Raw genomic sequence first — 27047 nt, forward strand, 5'->3', positions numbered from 1 at the left:
AGCTTAAACATCTGGTTGACAACTGAATGTCGTGTGTGAATGTGGCTCCCTGGATGGATTCCTATTCATCTAAAGCAAGCAACAAAAAAACCCAACATAATATTCTTAAGTCTACTCTCTTATTAGGTATCGTCCTGATATAACCTCTATACCTCTAACCATCTATAACGCATAGAAATCAACCACTCTGTAAAACACTGTAGTTTACGTTCTACATACAGCTTCCTGCTGTAAACATTGCATGTTAACGTGATGCTGAAGGTGCACAACTTGAAGTCACCAGGTTCATCGGTACAATCCAGACCACGATTCTACGTCTTCAGCGGGTCCCGAGGGAAGAAGTGACTGATGCACCAATGGACTGTTTGATCCTTCCTTTCCGCTGGGATTGATGACAGGAAACAATTCGGGATGAAAGCACGTTGACGAGCGACGGCCACAAAGTCTTATCTCATCAGACAGGACGGTGGCTTCAGTCTGACACCAGTTAATCTCCACTCACACACTCTGCCAATGACACCCTCGTTAAGGGCCGACACACACACACACACACACTGTAGCACATCCTCGTCATACATTAGTTTACAGGATCCATCTGACAGAATAAAGTGGGTAATGTTACTTTTTTAAGAGGCTCATATTGTGTGACTGTGAAAGAATATTTAAAGAGTGTTCGTTTTTATCTGAGTCTCATAAATGAAGAGCTTAGCGAAAATATCGGAAGCAGGTCGGGAACAGCTCAGCTACTTCCTGATCAATCAGTGAAGGACCATTAGAGGAGTTTGAGGAGTTTCTCTGTTTGAAGGTCAAGGCACGATTCCCAAGTAGACTTCACATCTGCAGTCGAATGGAACGCGGCACAACGTTAGCAAGCTGCCGTTAGCTAGCTGCCGTTAGCTAGCTGCCATTAGCTAGCTGCCGTTAGCTAGCTCACTAGCCCGTCTAATTGGTTGTAGAGACCAGCAGGTCCTCAGCTGAGATGTTCTTTTCCTTCAATAAATACTTTTGATTTGAACTGTTTCTTTCCAAGATGTCTTCCGTCCGTCTGGTGTTAATTCATTTCTGAACATAACAAAACAGTAGAAGGATTTTTAATCCATTTTCTACCACTGAAAGCTGACATTTATAAAAAATCTGGCAAGAAATGTCATTGTCACAGAACAGTTAAGTTATAGCTTCACAAACCTGCTTTAGTGTCATCATTTAAGTGTCCTCTGATGATGGAGTGTGTGTAACTGTGTGTCAGTGGAAAGTATTGCTCTGTAAGGGCAGCAACTAGTGAGTGTGTGTGTGTGAGTGTGTGTGTGTGTGTGTGTGCGTGCGTGTGTGTGTGTGTGACGTCCTGCAGAGAGCAAATCAAATCTGAGATACCAAAAATAAATCAGAACAATGTCACTAGTGAGTCGTTACAGTGTGAGAAGAGCGGCTCTTTCTCACAAACACACACACACACACACACACACACACACTGGTAGCTGCCCTTACAGTGCAACACTTTCCACTTACACTGATAAGCAAACGACTCCGGGGACACGTGGAATCATTCTCTGCTTTGCTTTAGCATTCCCTGCATGTTTGATGGACCATCCGTGCATTCATAGTGTGTTTGTGTGTGTGTGTGTGTGTGTGTGTGTGTGTGTGTGTGTTTGTTTACAGTCTGTTAACCCCTATAATTCTTGGTAGTAAGAAAGCAAAGTTTGGCCCTCGAGCAGAGCCCTCCCAGCGAAGCCATGGAAGGATTTAAACCTCCTCGGGACTCAAACACGACCAGAGGAGTCAGTGCAAAGGGACCCCTGAAGACTCCTTTAATCGGACCTCAGGTCAATGAATCCAAGAGGTGAGATATTTGAAGAAGAACTTCTCAGCTGCTAATCGGAGACCAAACAGAACAATGTGCCTGAATCTTCTGAAACCTCGTTAGACTGGATGCTTTTCTCCATTTTGGACTCTGTGCTCTGGCTGAATCAATAAGCTGAACTGTGGCAAAGCTGAGTGTTAAATTTAAGGGTGTTGAATTTAATACTAATTAATAATAGATTGCCGTTCAACGCAGCGTCAACTGGACTGGGCTTGTAGCCGGAGCGTTTGTCTCACGTGTGACCCACAAGATGGTGCTGTAGTTCTGCAGCACGCACATGAACACACACACACAAAAACACACACACACACACCATGCGAAATACACAAACTACACACAAATGCATGTGTGGAAGTGCGATTGAAATTTCCCTCATTGTTAGTTCTAAAACCAGGAGAGGAAGCTGATATGGTCCTGGCGTGCAGGGAGGGGGAGAGAGGTGGTGGGGGGGGCGGGGGGTGCGATGCAGCTGATGTCAGCTCAAACCCCCCCCCCCTCCCCAACCTCCCCTCAAGGCATAACTGTGTCGTGTGACACCACGGGGAACACACTAGCACAGTTTTGTCTTCACCCGCCCCTCCTCTTCTACCCATATGTGCATCTCCTCCCTCCCTCTCTCTTGTAATTACCCCCCCCCCCCTCCACCCCCCCAGGGCTGTCTGTGTTCTTCCAGAAACTGCCTGGTGAAACGAGGTGTGGAGAACCCTGCAGCTCCCTTCCAACAGATAAAAGAGGCAAGTGCTCTTCCCGTGACGTCGGTGGAAAACTTGGTGGTCCCACGTACCAGAGAACAGGATGAGGTGGGTGGAGGGAGGGAGGGGGGGGGGCGGTGATGAGTAAGAGCTCCTTGCATTATTCTTATATCAGCCTCACTGCAACGCAGCACGAAGAAAGGGTCACCTTGCAGAATGACGCGTGATCCTTGATCCTTGTTTAGCTGCTGATGGATGATTCATGTTTTTACCTCGCCAGCAACTTGGAAGATTCAGAAAGTATTCAGATTCAGACCAAGAAAAATAAAATACTGTGAAGCTGCAGAGATGCTGCGGGTGTCTGATTTGGAGAATTGGATGAAACCAAAAAGTAAGACAATGCAGTAAGACAATAGAGTCTGTTATTTCACAATAAAAAAAGGCCAAACTGGGACGAGACCATGACGTGTGATCCTGGACACGCGGCTTGACAACCTGTCCCTGGGGGGCTTTGATGGCGGCAGCTCCGCCAGCTCCAGCAGCTCCAGCAGCTCCAGCAGCTCTAGCAGCTCCAGCAGCTTCCGCTGCGACACTCCAAAGGTGAGCAGCAGCAACCGCGGAGTCCGTGGTGCAAAGCGATCGACCAGGAATGTAACCTTTCGTCTATTCGATTATCCGCCGCAGCGCCTTCTGCCGTGGGCCCCCCCCCCCCACCCTCCAGTGGGTGAGGAGGCTGCGTTGTTTCCCCCCCCCCCCTCCCTCCATACACACACACACACACAGGGCCGCCGTCGCCGTGAGCGAAGCCAGAGGAGGGAGGGTACTGCGTCCTCTGCCATAAACGCCCCTATGATCCAAAAACTCTTATTTATTTGACTCGTTGATGTGTGTGTGTGTGTGTGTGTGTGTGTGTGTGTGTCAGTCTGCAGATTCATTACCTTGTCACTCTCTCTCTCTCTCTCTGATGCTCGAGCCCCAATCTCAACCCCACGCAGCGAGCCACTTAATATGGAAAACAATTTTCCGGGCTTGAACCCTCCCCACGGGCGGGAACCTTTCTTTTTCCTTTACATCGCCGGATCTCAGCATCAGACGGTTCTGCTGATGGGTTCTACTCTCATGCTGCACACATGACATCAGAATCTGTTCCTCCTCTCCTCCCCCCCCCCACCCCCCCGAAGGCAATTTTGTGATTTCTGGCCTCGAACAAAATGAATTGAACTGAACAAAACGTTGAGTAAGCACCCAGTGAGGAACCATTGGGGATCCACTGGTACATGAGAAAGACCCCAGTCTGCTCCCAGAGGGGAGGAGGGACCATGTGAGACGAATCCCGGCGAGGAGCAGGAGGATCTGAAGAGTTGCTTGAGTTCAATGGCTTGAGATAAACTGTGTGGGAGATGAAGGCCAAACGGGGGGGTGGGGCGGGGGGGGAGGGATGACCAGGTCCCACGGCGGCGGCGGTCTGCTGCACGAAACGTGAAGATTTCCCAGAGACAATCGAGTCGGGACCCGCTGAAGGTAACGGATGAGCCGTCTCCCCCCGCGGCCTCACAGGCAGGAAGTGGGGGGGGGGGGTTCGGAGGGAAGGCAGAGGGTCGGGGGGTCGGGAGGGAGGGAGGAATCCCCCAAAGGGCTCATCGGAGGAGCTGCACTTTATTTAAAATAAGCATTTATTTTCCCCTCTAACATCTCACACACACGGTGGAGACGACTCACACGGGGTCCCTGCGGGAAATTGGACTCGCGGGGATTCGTGACGTGACGGACGCCTTTTAATTAAACGGCGAGTGTGAGGCGTCGACTGCAGGACGTAGACCTCGGCTTACGGGCCTTACACTGTGTAACCAGCTTTGATGCTGTTCTATCAATATTCAATGAGCGCCAGAGCGTAATCTGTGATGACTTTTACGCCGTGGCGTTCGCCATGCAGAGAGCTGAGCCCCGCGGCGGGGGCGCCAGCCTTAGGGGAACGCCGCTCACATGACGTCCGCCAATCAGGTGACGGGCACCTGCGACGGCGGAGCTTCTAGCCCGATTCTTTCAGTCCCGTTAAGTCGGATTCTTCTGATGTACGCGAGGTCCCGTGACACTTAATCGCATCCCAGAGCGCCGTTTTCTCTTGACTGCACCTCATCCCAACCCAAACCTCAGTGGGTCCTTGACGCCACCATCCTGTGTAGGTGTGGGCTGCAAGGGGCGCTACGTCACACCCGTCATTGGCCATCATTCCTCCACCTGCCCTCCAGAAAATACGATCACGCCCTGCAGAGGAATGTCTGTTGTCGTCCGTGACGTCCACCTTCAAATCTCTGTCTCAGATATCATCTTCTCCGCATATTCAAAACTTCACAAACCTGCAAAATGAGACAAAAATAATGAAATGCAAGCCGTACCTGCGCTGCCGAAGGTGCTCCGCTGTGCACATATTCAAATGAGAGACATTTGGCACAAAATGGGCCTCATTTCAAAAACAGCGCGATGCACAAAGATCGCCGCTGATCACCTGGAGGAGTTTGTGACGTTCCAAGTGTTTTCCGAGCGCTAATGGGAACTGAAGGGTATTTGGTATTGTAGCAGACTAGCGACTTCCCAGCGATGGAGGCGGCAGCCATCGGAGAGCGGCGGGCCTCGTCGCGCTCCGTTGAGAGTAATTAATTTCCCCTCGTCGGCGATGTGGACCTCCCCCTTTTGCTCCGAGCACCACGTCGCTGTTCACACATGTAAGCGGCAGTGGCTTCATGCCTGTTTTCGCTGCGCGGTCAAACCAAAACGATGAAGGATCGGAAGTGCCCTCTTTGTCCCCCGCAGTGTCATTTAGCCGTCGTGTCGTGTGGCGGTAACGCATCGCAAAGCTACTGCCGCGAGCCGTAAAGAAACATGCAAATGAGGAACTTTGTCTTCTGCCCCCGAGGAGCTCCACAGATAAAATCTCCTTCTTTAATCACTCACCCGGAAGAACACCTTTCAAATTGTGGTTCAAAAAACATACACAGAGCTCTTAAATCATCACGTAATGAGCAATAAAAGGACAACGAGTAGATGGGAAAATGAAAGTCACGACCAGGTGCAGAATGATCATGTGACTTTGTGCACTTTATGTGCACTTTCTCTGTGTGCACGTGCATGCGTACGCATGTATGTGTAGAGCATGATTCAAGTGTGCCTTCAGCAGTCCCAGCGGTGAAGCTCTAATAATGTATTGTAATCACTTCCTGCGCCCGGGGGAAGAGCAACGGGGGCACGGCGTCAGAGGAGAGAGAGAGCGAGCGAGCGCCGACCTCGGGTCGCGTCACCGGTTCGCGCTGGATGGTCCGACCCGCTCGAGGTCATTTGTTCATCTTCAAGTTTTCACGTGGAAATAAAGCACCGTTTTGTACTGCAACTGGTATTTGCATTATGAATGACTGATTTTCACCCCTTAGTTGAAATCAGTGGGTGTTTTTTTAAAAAGCTCAAGGACGTCGTTTAGTACGCGCTGGCAGGCACACAAAACAAAGGAAATGTGACAAACTGAAGATTTCATTTTGCGGCTGAATCATCTTTTCATTTGGAGAACTTTGCTGGGCAAACAACAAAAAAAACAGAACTTTCCGGCGGCGTCGGAAATGGCGTGTCCTCTCATTGTCTAATAACCTTTGAATCCCTTCTTCCGGGAATCTGCTCCTCTTGCCAAGGGTTTCTCCATTGGAGGCTCATGGGATACCGCTGGGGCCTCGTTCCTTCTGCCTCAGGGTCCAGTGTCCTGTCCACGTCGATCATCTTGTCCACACTGCTACAGGCTCCTCTGGAAAGGAGAGAGTGGCAAAGACAAGGAAGTTTGCTCCCTTTGCGTTCCTTGTTGTTCCTGGAGGTTTAAAAAGCGGGACGGGAGCCAGAGCCTTCAGTTATGAAGCTCCGCTCTGGTGGAACCAGCTTCCACTTCCCGTTCGACACGGCTTACAGTCCGGCCTGGCTCAGGTTGGCCTGGTTGCTGTAGGCCCAGACTGCAGGAGTTGAAAGTATTGCACATCTTATGTGTTCATTCCGTTGCAGTCTGTCCGTCCCTCCTCTGACGTTCTCCCTAAGGTTTGAGGCAAACTTGCAATTTGCGATTATGGGCTGTACAAAATAAAATGCATGGAATTGAAGCGTTGACCTCACCCACTCAGGGTTAACAGTGTGTTGTGCATCCGACAGTAAAAGAGGTCAGAGTTCCCTCTTTGATATGTTTCCATTTGTTTTCATGCCAACAACTCGGTGTGTTTGGCCCGACCTTCACAGCTCGGATGTTTATTCCGCGCTCCGAGAGAGCGTTTTTTGACTCACTGGAATGAAAGAGTGGACCAACAGGAGCGTGACTCGTTTGTTTACTCCCTTCCCCCGGAATCCGTTTATCAAAAGAAATCTTCTTGCAATTCCATTTCAAAATATTCCGCCGAGTCTCTGCAGCTTTTATTTTACGGGAAGATGTTGGTAGTGCAGATCGGTATTTGCATCAAACACAGTCCGTGCTCAAAGACACACTCCACTGATGGAAAAACAACTTTTCTGTGACAGATTATTCCTTCCTATGTGCGTTTGGTGCTTGTGTGTTAATGTCTTGATTGAGTCGGGGCTCTTTTGGGCACAGAATAAAGACCGGTTAGTTGGAGACGGCTCATCGGAGCGCTTCCCGCACTCTTTTGGGGGGGCCAGAGGAGCGATTAAGCTTTCTACTATTCACTGAAACCACTTGGTGGAGCATTAAGATTGAGTGAAATGATCCTGGAGGAATCTTACAGTGAGGAAATCAGCCAATGCTAACGGATGCTAACGTTGGATGGGTACCTCTAAACAGACGGTGATCAACACGTAGACATTTATAGCCTAAATTACAACTAATTTAAAACTTTTGAAAAAATGTAGTTTTACCTATTCGATTTGACTCACCTCTGCATGTCACAGTCAGAGTTTCCAATTAGCCCAAAGCTAACGTGGGTGGAAGTAATGGACACAATATGCTTATCGATTTGCTGCAAACCAGCACATCAATCACGTTTCATTAGCACCTTTCAAACTAAATATATTTAATAGAGATAATAGTAATAATACTGTAATAATACAACTCTGCTTGAAAGCCAGATAGAGTTGTGCATAGTACATTTAGTTTATGTCATATTTCAGCTCCTCTCACATGCTCTGGAAGAAAAGAGCAGCTGTTTGGCTCAGACTGCGCTGATACTGGTTACGTTAAATCGGCAGGAAATGAATGTAAATGTATGCAAACGCCGCCTAAAGAGAGCAAAGTAAACACGAGGGGGTCGGCAAACATCAACATCCTTCACTTTGGCAAATTACACTCTAGCGGAGTGATGCCCACACACAAACACAAACACAGCCATTGGACCCTAGAGCAAATTACTGTTCACTCAGACAATACAAGCCGTCCTATTTGCTCCTTTTGCCCCATTTAATGACGGCGCGCCTCTCTTTCAATAAAGCTCACGGGCCGCACCGGGGGAATCCGCTGTGAGAAACCCATTAACCACTTAGTGAAAAACCCCACGGCACGCCGGCATCCAGGCCCGAGGTTATGGACTCGAGCAATCAAGGCGGCTTGTTTCGGCCGGGGGGGGGGGATTCTGTCTTTCAAACTGAGTGCAAACGTATCAGCTGTGAGAACTACATTTTAAACCCTCTTTTTGATCAGTTGGATCATCTGTTCGAGGGAGAGAGAATCACCAGTTGTGCACAGAAGTCTTTGAGAAAATGACCCTGATTGATTTATCACATAAGTGGACATAATGTGTTCCTAAGTTAATGGTCTCCATCTCTCGTCCTCTTCATTGGACCTTGAGACTCATTTAGTTCATTATGTTTCCACTCAGAGGAATTTTTTTTACACTTGCGCCAAAGTGTCTTTGCTCCAAAGTTTGTGCAGATTTAGTCGACTGTGCATCTTTTCCTCCACACTGCAAACCCTTAAGCAAGGAATCCACCCTTTGTGTGTATCAAATGATCATCGTTGCCATGGAGAAAGGCGCGACGGTACTCGCTGAAATCCCCACATTGATTTCTGCAGATCCCAGGTTTATGTCCTCCAGTCTCCATTCAATTCGCACCGTTTGGCTTCACCGAAAAGGCTCTGAACATTTAAAAAAAAGTGATTTGAGGAAATCCCCTCTGGCGAGTCCTTTTACCGAGCTATAAATGGAAGAGGTTGGAAGAAGTACTCTCCCCGAGGCTGTTCAACTCTTGTATAGTAAACCCGAGTTACATTAAAAGGCACAGTTCATCCCGAGATCGACCTGCCGTTGTTATCCATCAATCCAGATTGTTGTGTTTACGAAGCGTGACGCGTTGGAGATATCGGCCATGAAGACGTCTGCTCGCACTGATCCAATGTGGCTAGATGTCGGGCTCAAAGCACCAAGCAAACGCATTTGAAAAGAAAAGAAATCATGCTGCAGAACCAACAGGAGGCTGCAGAACCAACGGGAGGCTGCAGAACCAACGGGAGGCTGCAGAACCAACGGGAGGACAGACGAGTCGTCCCGTGTCTCCAGCTGAGCGTCCACTTCGAGGGAATCGTTGCCCTCGATGGAGGAGAACCACGACGAGCTGTTAAGAGGACCAGAACACCCGCACGGGGGCTTCAGAACGGCCCTCGTCGGTGACGGCGTACGAGCTGACTGACTGAAATCAGGTGGTTTCGCCCCGTCCTTCAAAAGACGGAACCGGAAACAAGGCGCAGGAAACGCTGCTTTCGGCGCTCATGGGAAAAAACTCGGTCCGGGGGAAGCAAAAATAAGTATGTGACCTAATGATTAAAAAACAAATAGCATTTAAAATGAAGCAGTACTCTCTGGAACGAGGAAGGATTTGTGTTTTTAAAACGGATTCCACAGGAACCACACAGAGCTAATCTGTGGATGTTAGTACCCGGGTGTCCGAAACAGGTGCACCGGTCACGTCCTCGGCTCTCCGAGGACAAGGGGACGGCGTCGTGGACAGCGGGGACTCCGCCAGTAATTACCTCATGTTTTTAGGTCTGAGATAAGATGAGATAATTAGTCCCACGGCGGGGGGAAATTTGCAGGATTACAGCAGCAAAGTGGACAGAGCCACGAGCGGAAAAAAACAAAACAAGAAATTAAAAGACAATACGAGGGCAGTCAAACTCTACAGGTGTAAAGAATTAGGCTCACGAATACATCTGAATTCAACAAATATGTAGAGGGAGATTAAAAAGTTCAAGGGTTAAGCTGAAGATGGCTGGATTCACTATATCACCTGTAAAGTTACATAAATCAGGCAGCGTGATGTTAATTTAGTAAATTAAAGTCAGACTAATTCATTGCACAGATTTCAACTAAAGTGAGTGATTCATGATTCAAAAGTAAAAATATTTTCACGGTTTCGTACCACCGCAAACAAAGCTGAGCTGATCCTGTTGACAGTGCTGAAAATAACGCTGTTCAAATTGTTCAATTAGGAGATGCTCTTTGGCCTTTTTGGATACTGAGATTCAGCAGGGTGATAAGCTGGAGGAAAAAAAGCATGAATGATTCAGTCTATATAAATTGAACTAAATAATGTATTTCCGTTGAGGTGACTCATAACCTCCGGGCTCCAACTTTCCATCTTTGTGTCTCAGAGTGTGCTGCTGGGGTTTGGGCCCACGTCGAAGAGGCGAGAGACGAGCCCTTCAGGTCATCGCCTAAAAGCGGCCCGGAGGAGCGACCTGGGAACGCGGCTCATGAGCCGCTGAGGGGAGACTTGACAGCGGGATGCGCGCAGGATCGGATCTCAGACCGTTTGATCAAAACGCAGCGTGACAGCGAATTATTAATTCAACCGATACGCGGCTGAAAATAGGAATACCGCACCTTCAGGTCCGTCCCCCCCCCCCCCCCCCCCCCGAAGCGCCTGTTTCTGATAGGTGTGTTTCATCCGGAGCCTTCAGAGGGATTTCTGAGCTCGCTAAAAAACAACGTGATGCCGCCGGCCTCGTCCAACTACCCCCCCCCCCCACCCCCCCACGTCTGATTAATTACAATTCATTTTCTGTACTAACAGCAGTCAAAAGGATTCAGGGTTTCATTAGGTCTGAAGGGCAACTTAGCAGAACGGGTGCAGGAAGCATCCAATGAATGAACGAGAGTTTTGAAAGGTTTCATGTGTGTGTTTGGCATCCGGAGGTTGATATTATAACACGTCTTCATGCATTGGACATTTCTTTTCGTTCTGCATTTGTCCGATCGCAAACGGTAGAAAAACCCGCACAGTCGATCTCAACAAAGAGTCTGCAGAGTTCCATCACGTGAGAACACTCCTGAGGTCGGGGGTTGAGGTTTCCTGTTTGGACGCGTTATCCAGAGTTCACCTTTGTTCATCTTTGGAGGAGCGGACGTGAACCCGTCAGCCAATAGAAACCCTCCTTCATTGTGTTCGGAACAAAGTTGTTATTGTGGAGTGGTGGCCAATTCCTTTTTGATTGCGTAAGGAGTTGCGATCTAAAATGACGTGTACATTTCAACATGTTTACGGTGCAACATGTGAAATGTAAATCAGTTTAATATTAAGATGTAACAAACAGACGATATAAATTTGAAGACATAACGTTACGTTAAAGTTAACGTTACTTACCACCAGGACACGAGTCACGTTCATTTCAGGCTGGTTACCTCGTGGCGTCAAGCTTTTTAGCTGTCAAACATAAATAAACAACATAAGCTAAGTGGATTAGCAATTGGCTAATGGAGCTTTCTACGCACCGACTCACCAGTCAGGGCTCCCTGCGGCGGACTGACCGTTAGGCACGGGGTGCCACACCCAGGTCCGCAGGGGGCCCACCAGAGGGCGCCCACGTGACACCCCGGCCATGAGCCGCAGCGATGGCAAAAGTGGAGTCATATGTCACCGTTACACAAACGGGACTCATTTATCACTCAATTCGGCTTGGCTGTGATCGACTAAACCAACGTCACTCTGGAACCGGCGACTGAGATCATAAACTCGATTTGCAACGAGGTAATAAATCAACACAGAAGTGGCGTCATTTTCTCCCGCACGACAGTCGGGACTCGTTTGTGCGACCGGAGGCGTCGCCCCCTGGTGGCCATTAGAGGAAAGGCAGGTTTAAGCCACTGCACTATTAGCCTCACTTTTCTGAGCATATTTAACGTTATAGAGCAAATACTTATTTTTAAACCTATAAGGATTGTTAATTTAGTGTCCTAACCCAGCTGTCTCTACTTCATTAAACACGTGTGCTGCTGCTCTTTTTATTGTGGTTGAACTTGGTTTGTCGTGGTCGTGAGATTCGACCCCCCGGCTCACCGTGAAGCGCGCAGGACCATCCCGCTGCAAAGTGACGTCAGCCGGAGGAGAAGCGACGGCAACTTTCCGATTCGTTACAGTTTTCAGACACATTGCTGCATGACGGCGAGCTTCCGTGCCTGCGTGCGTGTGTGTGGGTGTGTGTGAGTGTGTGTGGGGGGGGGGGTGCGTGCGTATGTGCGTATGTGTGCGCAGCAGCAGCGGCTGCCCCCCCCCCCCTCCCTCACTTTCCTCCTCTCGTATTCAGCCCCGCAGAGCGGATGGAGTCACAGCTCCCGTCGGGCACGAGTGCAGAGGAGTCCGATATGAGGAGCGTTTCTTTTTTAAATATATATATCATTTTTTTAACATAAAGACACGCGAGAGCCACGCACGGATTATCTGAGGCGCGCGTGGCGGATCCCCGCGCAACTTTGACCAGTTTCTGCTTTGTTCTCTTCTTTTTGGCGCAGATCTTCAGCCGGCACCTGGCTGCCTTTTTTCTACGTCCTCGGGCTTGAGAGCGCATCTCCAGGTAAGAAAACAGCTTTTCTCTGAGGGTGTGATCGTCTCTTCATCAGCTGTACTCACGTTTGCCTTTTGGTCAGAATGTGTCTGGGGTGTAAACGATTACGTTTCTCTCTCTTTTTTTTTTTTTTTAAAGGCAAACTCTTTGTTCCTGAATAAATATCTGCCAAACAAGATCGATATGTCCCTGGTGACACTGTTTAATCAATGAATAATTAATTCCAAAGCTGCAGCGATCCTTCTTCTTCTTCTTCTACCAAAAGGACGCTGATCGTTTCCCTGAGCAGAAACATCAGCTTCTCTTTCGAGGGATGTTATTCCTTTTAGCTGATAATACAGCCTCTGGTGTCTCTGATGTTCCCTCCAAACAGATCCCTTTGCAGCCCCAGTGATGGACTGAAGGTGTGAGGAGGAAGAGAGGGAGAGAGAGGGGGAGAGAGAGGGGGAGAGAGAGAGTGAGAGGGGAGGGAGGTCTGCATCATGCTTGCTGAGGAAGCCCGTTAAACGCCTCTGGGGATGGTGGTCGGGTCGGCGCTGCTTGGAGGGACGGTCCGGGGGTGGGAGGGAGGGAGGGAGGGCGGTGACGTACAGAATGTATGATCGCTGAAGGTGCTGGTCCACGCCGATCACATGACCGACGCCCGGAGGGATGCCACCAGCAAGGACCCCCGATTCTCCCTCGGCCGCCCCCCTGCCCGACCTGTGAATGGGTTTTAATGAGGACAGAGGGAAACCAGGACAGTGACACCCCCCCCTCCACCCCTCTTCTCAGTCCAGAGATTCTCGTACCCCCTCAGCAGCACCCCCCCCCCCCTCCCCCCCTGCTGGGGCTTCCCTTCCCTGGACCATGGATCCGTCCAGCTGGAGCTCGTCGCTGCCCAGCTTCTCTCCGCTGCTGCAGCCCGGCAGCTTTCGGGAAAGACTCAACCACACCTACACCCTCCGCAGCTCCACCCTGCTGCCCCCCGCCGCCAGCTCCCCGCCGGCCTCCCTCCCTCACCGCTTACCCTCTCTGCCGCCCTCCTCCGTCATCTCCTCGCCTTTGTTCTCCACCGCCTCGGCCGCTCGGCAGACGGCCGCCGCGCTCCACCAGCCCTCCTCCTCCTCCGCCTCCTCCCCCGCCGCCTCCTCCTCCTCCTCCTCCTCCGCCGCCTTCCCTTTGTCCCCCTCTGCCTTTTTCGGCGGCGACCTGGCCGACCTGGAGAGCATGCTGCTCTGGACCCTCCACGAGCCCGGCACCATCGCCCTGACCGCCATGTACTGCCTGTCGTTCCTCCTGGGCTTCGTGGGGAACCTCATGTCCCTGCGCGTCCTCACCGCCAGGCGGAGCCGGCGGCTGGCCGGCGTGAGCGCCACGCGCAACCTCCTGGTGAACTTGGCCGTGTGCGACCTGGCGGTGGTGTGCGTGTGCATGCCCATCACCCTGGGCAGCCAGATCTACAGCGCCTGGGTCTACGGCGACCTCCTGTGCCGGGCGGTGCCCTTCACGCAGGCCGTCTCCGTCTCGGCCAGCGTGCTGACGCTGACCGTGATCAGCGTGAACCGCTACTACAGCGTGCGCTCGCCGCTGCGAGCTCGCTCCATGTTCACCCGCCGCCGCATCTTGGCCACCGTGGCGGTGGTGTGGGCGGTGTCTTCGGTCATGTGCGCCCCCATCGCGGTGATGAACCGCCGGCGCAGGATCAGCTTCGGGACCTTCGCCATCCTGGTCTGCGAGGAGCGGTGGCCTCAGCATCGCCTCAAGCAGGGGTAGGTCCGCCGCAGGGTCGGCTCCGCCGTCCAAAATCGCGAACCGATTCCAGGTGTTTTCGTCCGAGTGCAACGGGGCACGTCATTCGACGTTTAACTCGTTTACCACCCATTGTTTTCTTTGGGGTTTTTTTTGTCGTGTTCGGCTCCGTTTCGCAACATTTGGCCAAAGCGAAAGTCGCGGTGAAGCGGAAGTCACGGGTCCAGAAGGTTTGATGACTCACGCTGCACAAAATGATTCAATCGACATGAGCTCGGGCCTCGGGCGCCACTCATCCGCATGTAGGCATGCTGCAAAGTTTCCCTTTGATCTCTCCCTCCTCCTCCTCCTTCTCCTCCCCCTCTTGATCTACCAACAGGTGAGGGAGGCGTGTGTCTGTGTGCGCGTTGTGGAGCCCGACAGCCCTCTCCAGCCCCCCCATTACGCTACACGCTAAGCCCCCGTCCACCTCATAGCGGCCCAATCGAATGCAAAGGACGTGATTTTAAGTCCCCTCTCCAAACCGTAACCACTCACAGGGAATTACTGCGCAGCGTAGAAGCTAAAGAAGCCCAAGGAGACCTGACTTTCGTTTCCCCCGGGGACTTTAATGACCGACTTAAGCCAGAGGAATAGGGGGCGGGGGACGGGCGCTGTCGGCGAGATGCTCTCTGATTGGCTGGTCCACCCAGTGAGTCAGCGATCAGTGAGAGAATTAAATCACATCGACTGTTTAAACTTCAGTGTGCTTTCTTTCAGGGCATTTTTTGGGCACACGACGCCTTGAAAGTTAAATGATGCGTCTTGATTTGGTGCATCTCTCTCTCTCTCTCTCTGATATGTTTGTGGATGGCAAACAGGCGCTAATGACACTAACAGATGGCCAAGTGGTTTTGTGTGTCGGGAGCCTTTAGATTCTCACTTAGGGACCAACGTGCCTTTCAAACCTCTCAGGTTCTTAAGTTGTCGGCTTGAGGAACTCAACTCAGCTCCATTTTTTTTTTTGCAAAACTCAGAGTGGAGAGACTCTCCATTCTAGCTTTGTCGTCTTTAGAAACGAGTTGTCACGATGACTCGGAACGACTTCCATTATGTTTGCTACTTTTTTCTTCATATGCCGCTATGGCTTCCTGGTTTTGCTTGTTTTCCAATTGCTTTGTGACTGTGTGCTGCAATCAGTTCAAACTGGATTGATGGTCCACAGTTACCATCAAATCAACATGATTCTGTGAGTTCAGTGGGAACAGCATTGTCCCATTAATCCTTGTATCTTATGATTAAAAAAAGGAGCGAATGGAACTTATGCAGCAATCCGTGATGAAGTGAGCGCGTGATAGAAATGTACTCCACTCAACAGGCGAAGGGCTTTTCCAGCAAGACTTTTTTTTTTTTAGTTTATCACCAAACACACAGGTGGATGTGATATATTTTTATGAATAACATGAATAAATAAATCAGAAACTCAATTGGAATCGTTTTTTTCCTCCTCACAGATACAACGTGCTGCTCTTCGTGATGCTCTACTGCCTGCCGGTGACCTTCAACCTCACCATCGGCTTCCTGACCGGCAGGCGGCTGTGGGGGGGCCGGAAGTCCGCCTTCGCCGACCTGGACCCGCGCAGCGAGGCCCTGCACGCCTCGCGCCTCAAGACGCGGCAGAAGATCGCCAGGATGGTGGTGTGCCTGGTGCTGCTGTTCGCGGCGTCCTGGCTGCCGCTCTACCTGGTCGACCTGTGGATCGACTGCGAGGAGCCGCCGCCGTCCTGGCTCCTGCACACGCGCCCCTTCGCCCAGTGGCTGGGCCTGACCAACTCCAGCCTCAACCCCATCTGCTACTGCTTCATCGGGGACCTGTACCGCTCGGCCAAGGTGATACGCACGCGCTACTACCAGAAGGTCGCCGCGCTGTTCGGCACCGCCTCCTTCTCCAGCTCGGCCGCCGCCGCGTCGCCCGGCTCGGCGGCGGCGTCCGCCGTCCCCAGGCTGCTGAGGTTGGCGGCGGGCCGGCGCCTGGGGCAGAGGGTGGCCGACGGCTCGGACAGCCGCGCGGGCTCCCAGCACAGCATCTCGGACTGGTGCCGCTCCAGCCCCGGCGCGTGCGGGGGCGGCGGCTCGCCGTCCCCCCGCCGGCTGCGCGCGGGGCCCCCGCCCGCCAGGAGACACTCGGCCCACGGGGGCGTGGGGTCGCTGCCTTTGAGGGCGGCGTCGGTGGAAATAGACGTGCTGCCGCTGAGGAGGCACTCGGGGGGCAGGGTTTGCGGGGACGCTCTTTGTCACGGGGGCGGAGCGTCGCAGGCCTACTTCCCGGGGGGGGGCGGGGAGAAGGAGACCACCGAGGTGACCAGCCTGTGAGACCCGGGGTTAAACTCTCCGGGTCTGTGTCCACGTTTTTCACGGATGGGTTCAGGTTACACGGAGAGTCGTATCATGAGTGTTGAGGTTCTTTCTCATTGAGATCACGACAATGTCTGCCGCTCCCCACAGCCCCCCCCCCCGTGTGTGCAGCCCGCACAGCTGGGAATGAGGTGAACTGAAAGAGACCCCACACGTACAATAAATGGTGTTTCATTCGCACATTATAACTGTGATGTTCCTACTTTGGTGTGAAATAACTTAAATACAGCGAATACAAGAAATGAGATTTGAGGGGGGGGGGGGGGGCGAAACCAGCAGGTTTTTATTCATTCAGAAAGAAAAAGAAAACATTTGTTTGCTTCACGTGGTTTGTAATAACAGAGATAGTCTTCAATCAACTGTGGTCGTGAGTTTTTCGATGCCGGCTCGATTTGTAATTTATGGTCTCAGGGCACAGAATGATTGCCTTTTTTTTTTTTTTTTTTTCTATAAATTGCCATTTTTGTTTTCCCCCCCTCATCGTTCACTGTGTCCCTGCTCGATGGGTGTTATCTTTCTTTCGTGGGCCCGACTCATCAGTACCGACAGAAATCCATCTTGTCATTATCATCCTCAGTGAGCAGCGGGAGAAGTTGTTCAGTGGCGCGAGAAGAAAAAACAAGATTTCGGGAGTGAAGAATCCTAATGAAAAAAAAAACCCCGGATCATTTTGCTGATGTTCTGCGTTCGACCCACAGGGAGAATAACTGATCTCCTTCACACTTCAGCACTTCACCTCTAGTTGCTTCCAGAACCTTCCCACTGGGGCCCCCCGCGTTAAACTGAGTCAACGAAGGAAAGAAGCCTCTTTTTTGTTGTTGTTGTCCGTCTTAGGCGGAGATGAAAACAAAAAAAAAGACACACCTGCAAAGGTGTGAATGGCTTCATTTGTCTCCTCCCGAGCAGATCATGGACCTGTTGCTGGGATTTCACTGATTCCTTGTGGGAATACTTCTTAGTTCTGAGGTCGTTTCCCTTTGCATAGGCTAACATGCAGGCCCACTACACTGCAAAAAGACCATTGTGAATAGCCACAAAAAAAAATCAAGGGTATATCGTGTTGAACACTCAAACAGGGACGCATGCACGGGGGGGGGGGGGGTCGGGGGGGGGAAGCAGCGGGCCTCTGCCCTCAGGCCGAGGTGGCGAGTAGCACGCGAGCCGCTAATCACACCCTCGTCCCTTCGGGCGACAACCCGGCGGCTCCAAACTGTGTTGAAACCGTCCCATTTATACATCAGGATAAAGGTTGCTTTGTACCTGGGCCCCAAAAAAAAAATCTCAGCGCCATCATGTCTTTCCTCTCTTTTCACCCCTCTTGGATTCTTCTCATCTACCTCTCGCTCTCTTTCTCGGGGTTTGCACTGTGTGAACAGAGGCTGTTGTTGTGCTGAATTAATGTGCATTTGGTGTTTCATTAAAAAAAAAAAAAAAGAGAAGGCAAAGAGTCTGTGTGTGGTCACCTGTTCCCGACGGTGCGTCACATCTTCTCCTCCTCTGCAGAACTAGTCGTGAATGCTAATTGGTCGGCGTTCATCATCATCAGCCTTCCACCCAAGGACGACTCTATTGGAGTGAAGTTACAGTCGCGTTAACGTTTCACACGGTTTCCCCCGTGAAAGGCGTCCTTGAGAGTTTTGAAAAGGAAACTGTTACCCCCCGTTGACTTCAACTCATCGAACCGTGTTTCGTGATTTCACTGTGAAAAACAGAATTGAGAGGAATTTAAAGTAACAGGGTGAGTGAGTGATATTTAAATGGTAATTTAATGGGAAAAATTACTCCTTAAAACTCTGGAATGAACGCTCCTTTGACAGCAATTAGAGGCGCTAGTCTTAGCGCGACAAGCTTAGAGCTCCCTGATTGGGGTATTTTATCCCGTTCCTCAGTGATATGATCAAATATTCTCTGTGTGGAAAAAAAAAGGGATGCAAAAGCTTTCTGGATGAACTTTCTGTGGAAAAAAAAATATGATGATCTGGGATTGGCCAACACACACACACACACACGCATACATGTATTCTATATGTACCAGTGACTCATAATGAGGCACCACATCTCACCATAGCTCTCATTTCTCCGTCCGGCCTTTTTATCCCTCGTCAGTGTTCGCCTCTTTCTTGATGCCTTCGGCCATTTTACATCTTTGCTGCAGAAGTGTCAGAGAGTTGTGCTAACAATAGACCACTTTATCTTTCTCTTCCCTTCGTTCCCTTCTTCATATTTCCGTTTTTTTTTTTTTGGCAACAAGACAAGGGCCATTAAACACGTTAGAGCTCACCCAGAGGGGCGATGCACACTGAAGGCACCGAAAGAGCAAACTAAAAATAGTGTGAAACAATATCCTCAACGTGAGACCTCGGTTGCAAAGACAAAAAAAGAAATGCTTATATTTGAGAAAGGTTGATTACAGAGGAGTTCATTTGTTTTCACATTCTGCTCGTGACACAACATCCAATTGTCTTTTCCCAAAAGAGACAAAGCAGGCATTAAATGATGCGTTTGAAGATAATTGTATAATAATAATTGTACTTGTGCTGTCAATTTGATTCGTGGCATTAAAGCGGCTTTTTGTTTTTCTGTTCTTGTACATTTTTGCACTGAAAGCAATTTTTGAGATACATCATGTGAGGAATCGTCATCTTGGATAATTCCCGTCCCGCTCAAGCTTTTTTTTCTTCTTTTTTTCAACCAATGAACGGACACTCTGGTAGATTGACGACCTGTCAATCACAAGGTAGCCCACCTTTGTGCTCTGTTCCTCTCACATTCACATTTATATTGAATGAATATCATGTTATTTTGAAGAAGACTCCAAACTATATTCACTGTGATCTTTGATTACAATGCTTACTGAGAAGGTCTTGTAAAGCCAGAAGTTGCATTCAGAATAAACCTGATACCGATAAATTACTGCCAATCGACCAGCTGATCATTCAATTATTTCCGCTCCCAGTGTGAACACATTGGGACTTGCAGTGTCCTCAAAAATCCATAAATAACCTTTAAAATTAAGGCATCAGATATCTGATTTGGCCTAAAGCTGGTGACCTACTTAAATATACACTGTACAGGAAGTCCACTGTAATGGTTGCTCAGGTCACATGGTCCGCTGTTGGCCTTTGATGTTCTCATGTCGTCCCTTTTGTCTCATATTTCGGTCGTTCTGGTGTCTCCAGTTTTATTTTGAAATGCTCCCAGTACCTGCGTCACGCCTCGCCTTTCGGGGTGAAATACTTTGCGTCTTGAGTCTTGCTGTGAAATCCTTCGCTTCTGATGCTCACTCTTCGTTTTGTGTCAAATGCTGCTCTGATGTTTAATTAATCTACTTTAAAAAGTTTGAAGAAGAAGACGCTGTGCTGATGCTGAGTAGCCCGAAAAAACAGGCACATTAAACTTTGAGAGGCTCAGCAGGGATGGTTAACTCGACGCGACGGTTTAAGGGCCTATAAAAGGGCCGGGGAAAAAAAAGTATAAATGCTTTTTAATACTTTCTCAAAAAGAGACTCCAGTGCTGTCTTTCTTTAATCGCATCCTCTCCAAATCTAATCAACCGCGACCGAGACACTCGAGGTCCGACCGGACGAACAGGACCTCCAAATGTAATTTGTCGTTATCCTGCTAGATTTGGGGAAAGCTGAGATAAGCCCGTCCCGGTTAAACAGTCCAACCTATCTTTTGAGTCAAAAGCCGCATTGCATGCGTGCTGGTGTAGCACAGGGAGAGCGAAACGGCTTCAAATATATGTGTCGTCCCTTTTCTGCATTATTAACAGCGGGTCGTAATCACCTCTGCTCCTTCGCACGTGATCCGTCCCCCTTCAAGACTCGGGTCGTCAAATTTAAAGCAAAAAGCGCTGGGTGTCTGCTGCAGGTCCGTCATCCACTGCGTCACAGCTGCTACTTTTACTCTTTATTTTATTTTTCCCTAATTTAAAAAAAGAATAATCCTGGACAGTCGCAGACTCTCGGCTTTAGCCGTCGGGGTTATTACCCACTCCATCAATTAGCTAGTTAGTCTTTGCTTACTGCAGCTGGCAGCACAGCTGTATGCAGAAGCTGAGCCAAAAATACCCGCTTTATCTTTGTTAATGTTTTTTTTTTTTTTTGCAGTTAATTAGCTGCGGTGGGATTAGACCGAATGCACGTGACAGACTGAAAGGGGAAACATTTTAGTTTTAACGTCCGGACTTTTCCCGGGGTCGCCGGCAGAAGGTCGCAGGCAGCCGATACTAACGCAGTTACAAATCAGCTAAATGAATCCTTCCTTCCTTGTACGACAACAAAAATACATTTAAAGCCTGAAACGAAACAAATGACCAGGACGGTCCTTCTGTTTATCGCGTCGGTGGATGAGACAGCAGCTACGGTGCCGTCCAAAGTCACAACAATCAAGCATCGTGACCATTTACAACTGGACGTTAGTTAGCTCTCTCGCACACAAAGGAAAACCTGCAGATGGATAATTAGGAGAAAGCTGCTCTACATCCATACCATTAGCTCTCAGGCGCAGCAGTGACCTTAATGCTCATGTCACAAGGCCAGCGTGCTCACGATGACAACGCTGACGAGCCCCCCGTTAGCATTTTAGCTCGCGGCTGTGCCTGAGCTAAGCGCTAACGTCAGAATGCCACCGTCATAGTTCTAATGCGGTGCTAAAAACATGCTAAGACTAGCAGACACTAGAAGTTTAAAGTTGTTAACAAAGCATCAAAAGCAAACGTGTGCGTCAGTTTGTTTTCATCTTCCAGTTGACCACATAAAAAGACTCGATCTAACACACAACACTGCAGCACCGGCCCACTTTAGCTTCAGAAAGAAAATGCCAATTTCTGCTACAAAAATTCAGAGAGCAGCTTGTTTTGTTTTTCCCATTAATTTAAATCTTGCAAGGATCACCTCGCGCTTTACGGAGATGCGAACTGAAGTTAACATGAAAACATATGCAATATGTGCAAAGACCGAGCTGCGATTTCAACACCCTTTGACCACGATTTCCTTGTTCTGTCCCAGATCGGCCCGCATTTAATTGCCGTCTCCGGGTCTTGAGTTATCTGAGGCCCCGGGCACCCGTTCACTCGTATTCAGCCTCAGGTGGGTATGCAAATCCCATCAAATGTTACCCTTCTGTCTTCGTTTTTTGCGTCTCCCTTTGAGCTCCTTGCTTTCTCTCACAAACCGAGTGGATGTGAAATGATTAAAAGGGAGTAAAAAGCAATCTTGTCTCCCAGAGAATGTAACCGCGGCACCAGCCGGCGCACAGACAATAACCCGGAGAATCACTCCTGGAAAGGCAGAAACGACCCAGATGGGAAGTGTGCGTTGTTCCGCGCGTGTGTGTGTGTGTGTGTGTATGTGTTTGACAATGATGGAACTCTTTCTGTCCTCGCTGATGGACTCGCTGTAGCCTGAAGCTAATCTGTGGCCAGAAGATGAAGTTGAAGACCCCGGCGCTCCCCCCCCCCCCGAATGTGCGCCCCGGGCTCCCGTCGGCGATCTGGTGTGCGTCGCCTCCATCACCGATTTCCAATACTGAAGATCCAAACCGAGTGAAGCGCGAAAAACATTCTCTGACTTGGCGCCAAATGAGGGGATGAGGGCGGCTGGACAGAAGAGGACAGTGATGGAGACGAATGGGACCCAGAAATAGCGGTTTCCTGTTTTTCCGCTAGTGAGCGATTTTTTCCTGCAGCAGCAACGACGGCCTTTTGGGGAAAAGAAATCCAGTTATTCCAAATTTGCGATTCAAGGACTGTAATGAGGTTTTTTTTTAAAACAGCATTTCACGGCTTACTGTTATGGTCTCAGGAGCAAAAATACAACAAATTGTGGTGCTTTTATTGTCTCGCCCCCAACGCGGTGCTGAGTTACTCGGGGAAAAGCCCCCCCCCCCGAGCAGATCGCAGCTGACGACAGTGAAAAGTTACACACACTAACGGCAGAACAACAAGGGAGGGGTCGGCGGGTTCTGTGAGGTGAGTAGATGTGCATCACAGGGATCCATCTGCCACTGTGGCCTCTGCGAAAAATTACACAAAAAATGAAAAAAACGGTGGAGTGGCGGTGGAAGGTCTGGCCACATCACCCCCAGGCACATGTCCGAAGGCCTATCAGAGGAAGGAGACAACGCACAGCAATTTGCTCTCCTTTGTGTCCGTCTCGCGGTCTCGCGTCGTTTTTATCCAGCTGTTTTTTGGGACGACAGCCTTTGGGTTTTTGGGTGACGGGGTCTCCTCAGCCGGGAGTTCAAAGCAGTTTATTCCCTTCGTCACCCGCTCCCCCGTCACCCGTCACTTTGTCATGGCGCTTGTCTGCTAAAGCCTCATAGCCCTCGTCTTACCTCTTATTGCAGCTCCTCTTGCTTTTATTATAAGACCCCCCCCCCCCATTACATGAATTCATATTATTATCTTATTGGCTCTTATGAAACCGCTCCATTAACCTCCCAGTTATTGTGCTCTTTGTTACTTGCGCGTCTGAAGGCGCAAACAGGGACCTTGGATCACATCTCAGCGAAATGGAATAAAATACTTCTGAGTCCACTGAAGCTAAGAATCGTTTTAGTTGGCTCAGAAGAGCCCTTTACGTCTACACTGACTGCGCCATGTTTGAATGCAAAGTGCCACTCGCAGACCGTTGTTGCTTCTAGCGTAAAGGAGACCAAGGTCCCTGAAGCGGTTTGACACCTTTTCACCTTTTTGCTGTTTCGCAAAGTTAAGAGTGAGCGGAAGGGTACTGGGTGATCTCCAGGTGCCTCTAAATCCTTCTCGCTCTCCCTTTAATGCACACGGATCGATATCGGCGCGTGTAGCTGACTCTTTTATTCGTTGGAGCTCGTCTCGGGGGGGGGGGATTTATCCTCCGGTCACGACTTCTTATTGACTCTGACTGCAAACAAGATGACGTCCCTCTCGTGGACAAAGGAGGACGTCTGAGTTGTGACTTTGAAGCGTGAATATGACGTTTGAGAGTATAAATCGATACTCTATTAAATGAGGACAATACTTTGCATCACAGTCCTCACGGTTCCTCCCTCTGAGGCCCTTTCTCTCTAAACGTGTCACACAAAAAAGGCGGCCAATTATTTTGCTTAATTATGATTTTTATCATCTTTTCAATAAAGGGTCTGCTGACTCCAGCTACGTTCTTAATGTGGCCTCGGAGATGAGAAAATTGCCCCAGCGTTGCCCTGACAACGGCGCTGTAGGTAAATGCGCATTCGCATGCGGCGGCAGGTATGTACATACTTGAACTCTAATACCACTTTTTGCAATTTTTACGTTAGTCAAAATTTACAACTCAGTAAAAGTCAACTCAGTCAAAGTCAACTCAGTCAAAGTCAACTCAGCCAAAGGCAACTCAACCAAAGGCAACTCAACCAAAGTCAAATCAACCAAAGTCAACTCAGTCAAAGTCAACTCAGTCAAAGTCAACTCAGCCAAAGGCAACTCAACCAAAGGCAACTCAACCAAAGTCAAATCAACCAAAGTCAACTCAGTCAAAGAGCTTGGTCTGTGTTGCACTGCAGACCAATCAGGAGGTTGCACGAGGGGAGGACTCGAGAGGAGCAGAGAAAGACAAGAGGAAGGAGAGGGAGTCGTTACTCCGCTATGTATTCACGCAGGTGTTTGCTGCTGAGTTAATGCTGTCGGAATCAAAAAAGGAGAGTCCTTAGGGTGGATAATCATCATCCTCTTTCTCATCTTTTCAATATTTACACTCACACTTCAGTGTGCCTCTGCATTAATCATCGCACGGGTCGCTTTGACATTTATGGTAATCCCGCATCAGAATACTTGAGCAGCCTTGGAATTCAGCTCTACAACTCCGCTGGAGTCTAATTCTGACACTGTGATTTGAATGTCACACAGTTGTTACGCAACATAAAGAAGGCCTGTGTACAAACTCTTTCTGGAGCAATGCAGGGCGCCGGCCTTCGCTGGTGCTGTTAGGAAAGATGATGGTGTCGACCCAGAGGTCACCGTTTATTGTGAGTAAGGTTGATTTTCACTCTGACAAAGGAAGGGGAATTTACCAAGCGCTCACACTTGTCTTTTTTTTTTGGTAATTTAATAAAATTCCCATTTATCAAGCAATTTGTTTCCTGCAATTCGATGTTAACAAAAGGCAAAGCCTGCGTCATTATTCCATCCTAACGTCTTGCCGTGTAGGACGGCACTGGGCCAAAAACCTTAATTGGATTTTGGGGGTCCAAGCATAGAGGCGTGATGTGTGATATGTGGGCTTTAGAAAGAAAGTTGCCTCGACTGAACATATATTACACATATTTATATATATATATATTATATATAAATATTTCAGCCCCATTTGGCAAAACCAGTTAAGCAAACCCGGCACATTATTCACACATCAGCACACAGGGATCACCAATCATTTCAAGTCCAACAGACACATCGCCTTTTAACTCCGTCTCGATGCTCACTGAGAAACTCCCCGGTGATCCATCCCTTTCCTAATGTAAGATGATCGATTACAGCCACTTTCATCATTTGGTCTGTGTTGTGCTCTTGGTGCACATTACTTAATGAAAGTGCTCGATCAAATGGCCGCACTCGGACGAGAGGACAAACCTGCGTCCTGCCCACCGGCCGCTTTCTGGGGTCACGTGATCGAGCCGCTGTGCTGCACTCAACATTTGCTCAGCTCTGTGTTTTTTTTTTTTCGGGGTGTCAACAGCAAATCAGCCCCCCCCCCCCTCCACCCCCCCCCGGGGAGCCCGAAACCAGGCGTCCCGACTAATCCGGGGCCCGAAAGGGCAACAGGTCGTCCATCGCTGCGTCCTGAGCCATCCGTGAAATATCCTCATTAGCACGAGAGGGAGAGACGGAGGGGAAGAAAACAGAAGCGAATGGACATGGTTTGATTGGACATTTAGAAAGAAGAAGAAGAAGAGTGCACCGACCTGCTAAGCCCCCCCCGCGCACGGCCCCGAGACGCTCCATTGACGGCGAGCGGCGGGGGACCTCGTCCCCTGCAAGGCCACGCCGCGACGGACGCAGATGGGGTCACATTTGCATGACGTGATGTCTGCAAACAGCCCCTATTTGGCATCGTGACAAACGAGATCCCACCAGAATCTGTGATTTTGGCAATAAAGAAATGGAAACACGTCGTAAATTGCGGAGAACCTGCCACGGAGGCATAGTGGGAAGAAGAAGAAGAAGAATAAAAGAGTTTTGTACGCTGAATGAATAAAAAAAGGCCATTTTCTACTTTAATCAGGCCGGGAGTCTGTTTCAATGATCTCTGTGACCTTTGAGGCCGCCGGTGTGCTGCACAATGGAAAAGCCTCACCATTCTCAGTGAGCCGAGCGAACGGACAGTAACGCACAAGAAAAGACGATACGTTACCCTTCCTTCCGTCCATTTTCACGCTTACAATTAACGCGGAATCAAGGCGTAAAACACACTAGAAATTCAATTACATTTAAACGGGACAAAACAAATGTATTTTCAACCAATGCTTTTCATAATAGATGAGTCGCTCTAATTATGCGAGCAGTCCGACTCCCTCGTGTCGCGTCGAGGGGCCCTGAAGATATGAATCCTAAACCAAACTCAACCCTCAATCAAGTCTCCTGCGACCCACCTGTGGTCCCCCAACCAGTCGTTGGAAACCACTGCACCAGATGCCGACGCTTGACGAACATCCGCGGGGCCGTTTGAGACCGGACAGCCAGATGTTTCCATCAGGAGCCGAAAGGGGAGAAAAGGAAGGGGGGGGGAGGGGGTTTGGGGGGTCGTTCATTCACTGGGGCGTAGAAACACGACTCTTAATTAACGCCAACGTGTCTCTGGACCAACAGGTCGCACACAGCCAGGAGGTAGAAGTCAACGTCTCACCCGAGTGGCCTTGAATTAAACTCAGTAACCAATGGTGATGACCTAATGACTATTCTCATCTCGGCTCATTTTCCATTCGTCGTTATCTCACCGTGTGTCCCCTGTTCTCTGTAGAAAATATGCGTTTTAAAAGCATATGGTGGACTGCAGAAGGGGAAGAAAAAAAAAAACTCTACTTGAGCACAACTGTCTTGAGTTTTTACTTTTGAAAGTCAGTACCCATCGTACAACATTTTATTTCAACCAGACGCATCAAGCCATCCAGCCTGGATTGATGACACAAGAGAATACGCATCAAGTCAATTTACATTTGATATTTCCCTTTGATCTCTCACTCTCATGACGCCAATTTTTTTTTTTTCCAGATCATTTTTGGTTTGAAGCACAGAAGGCCGCCCGCCGCCCGCCGTCCTTCGAGGAGAGATTTCAAAAGCCTGGATGCTCTGATCAATCAGAGCTGAACCTTTTAAGCCAAAAGAGAACAGAAGCAGGACGTGGAATCGACGCGCGTTTGATGACGAGAGAGATGAATCCAACAAGGAACCGACAGGAAAAAAAAAAACATCTTAACATTTTATGGGAGACATTTGGCAGTGATCAAATCTACATTTAGGCCCAAAAAATTCATTAATTTCTCACACACACACCGTTGTGCTAATGCTAGAGGCCTTTTAATATGACAAGGTCAGACAAGGTGTTTC

At 49.4% G+C, this 27047-nt stretch overlaps 1 protein-coding gene across 2 annotated transcripts; it reads left to right on the forward strand.

The window, feature by feature from the left end:
- Positions 1 to 13185: 13185 nt before the first annotated feature.
- zmp:0000001069 (QRFP-like peptide receptor) lies at positions 13186 to 26908 on the forward strand. 2 transcript variants are annotated; one of them, XM_062564695.1, is made up of 3 exons: positions 13186 to 14109; positions 15583 to 15958; positions 26712 to 26908. In XM_062564695.1, exons 1-3 carry the CDS (start codon positions 13208 to 13210, stop codon positions 26805 to 26807), a joined length of 1374 nt encoding a protein of 457 aa, XP_062420679.1. In that variant the 5' UTR covers positions 13186 to 13207; the 3' UTR covers positions 26808 to 26908. The 2 variants fall into 2 exon arrangements, with proteins under 2 accessions (XP_062420679.1, XP_037327304.2); XM_037471407.2 differs by lacking the exon at positions 26712 to 26908 and having other exon boundaries at positions 15583 to 16514.
- Positions 26909 to 27047: the final 139 nt, after the last annotated feature.

This window comes from Pungitius pungitius, chromosome 9, assembly GCF_949316345.1.
Source record: "Pungitius pungitius chromosome 9, fPunPun2.1, whole genome shotgun sequence".
Classification (NCBI taxonomy): domain Eukaryota; kingdom Metazoa; phylum Chordata; class Actinopteri; order Perciformes; family Gasterosteidae; genus Pungitius; species Pungitius pungitius.

Coding starts and splice junctions, on each gene's coding strand:
- zmp:0000001069 (XM_037471407.2), top strand. CDS start 13,208: ATGGATCCGTCCAGCTGGAGCTCGTCGCTGCCCAGCTTCTCTCCGCTG. Junction 14,110..15,582: donor CAGCATCGCCTCAAGCAGGG/GTAGGTCCGCCG, acceptor TCCTCCTCACAG/ATACAACGTGCTGCTCTTCG.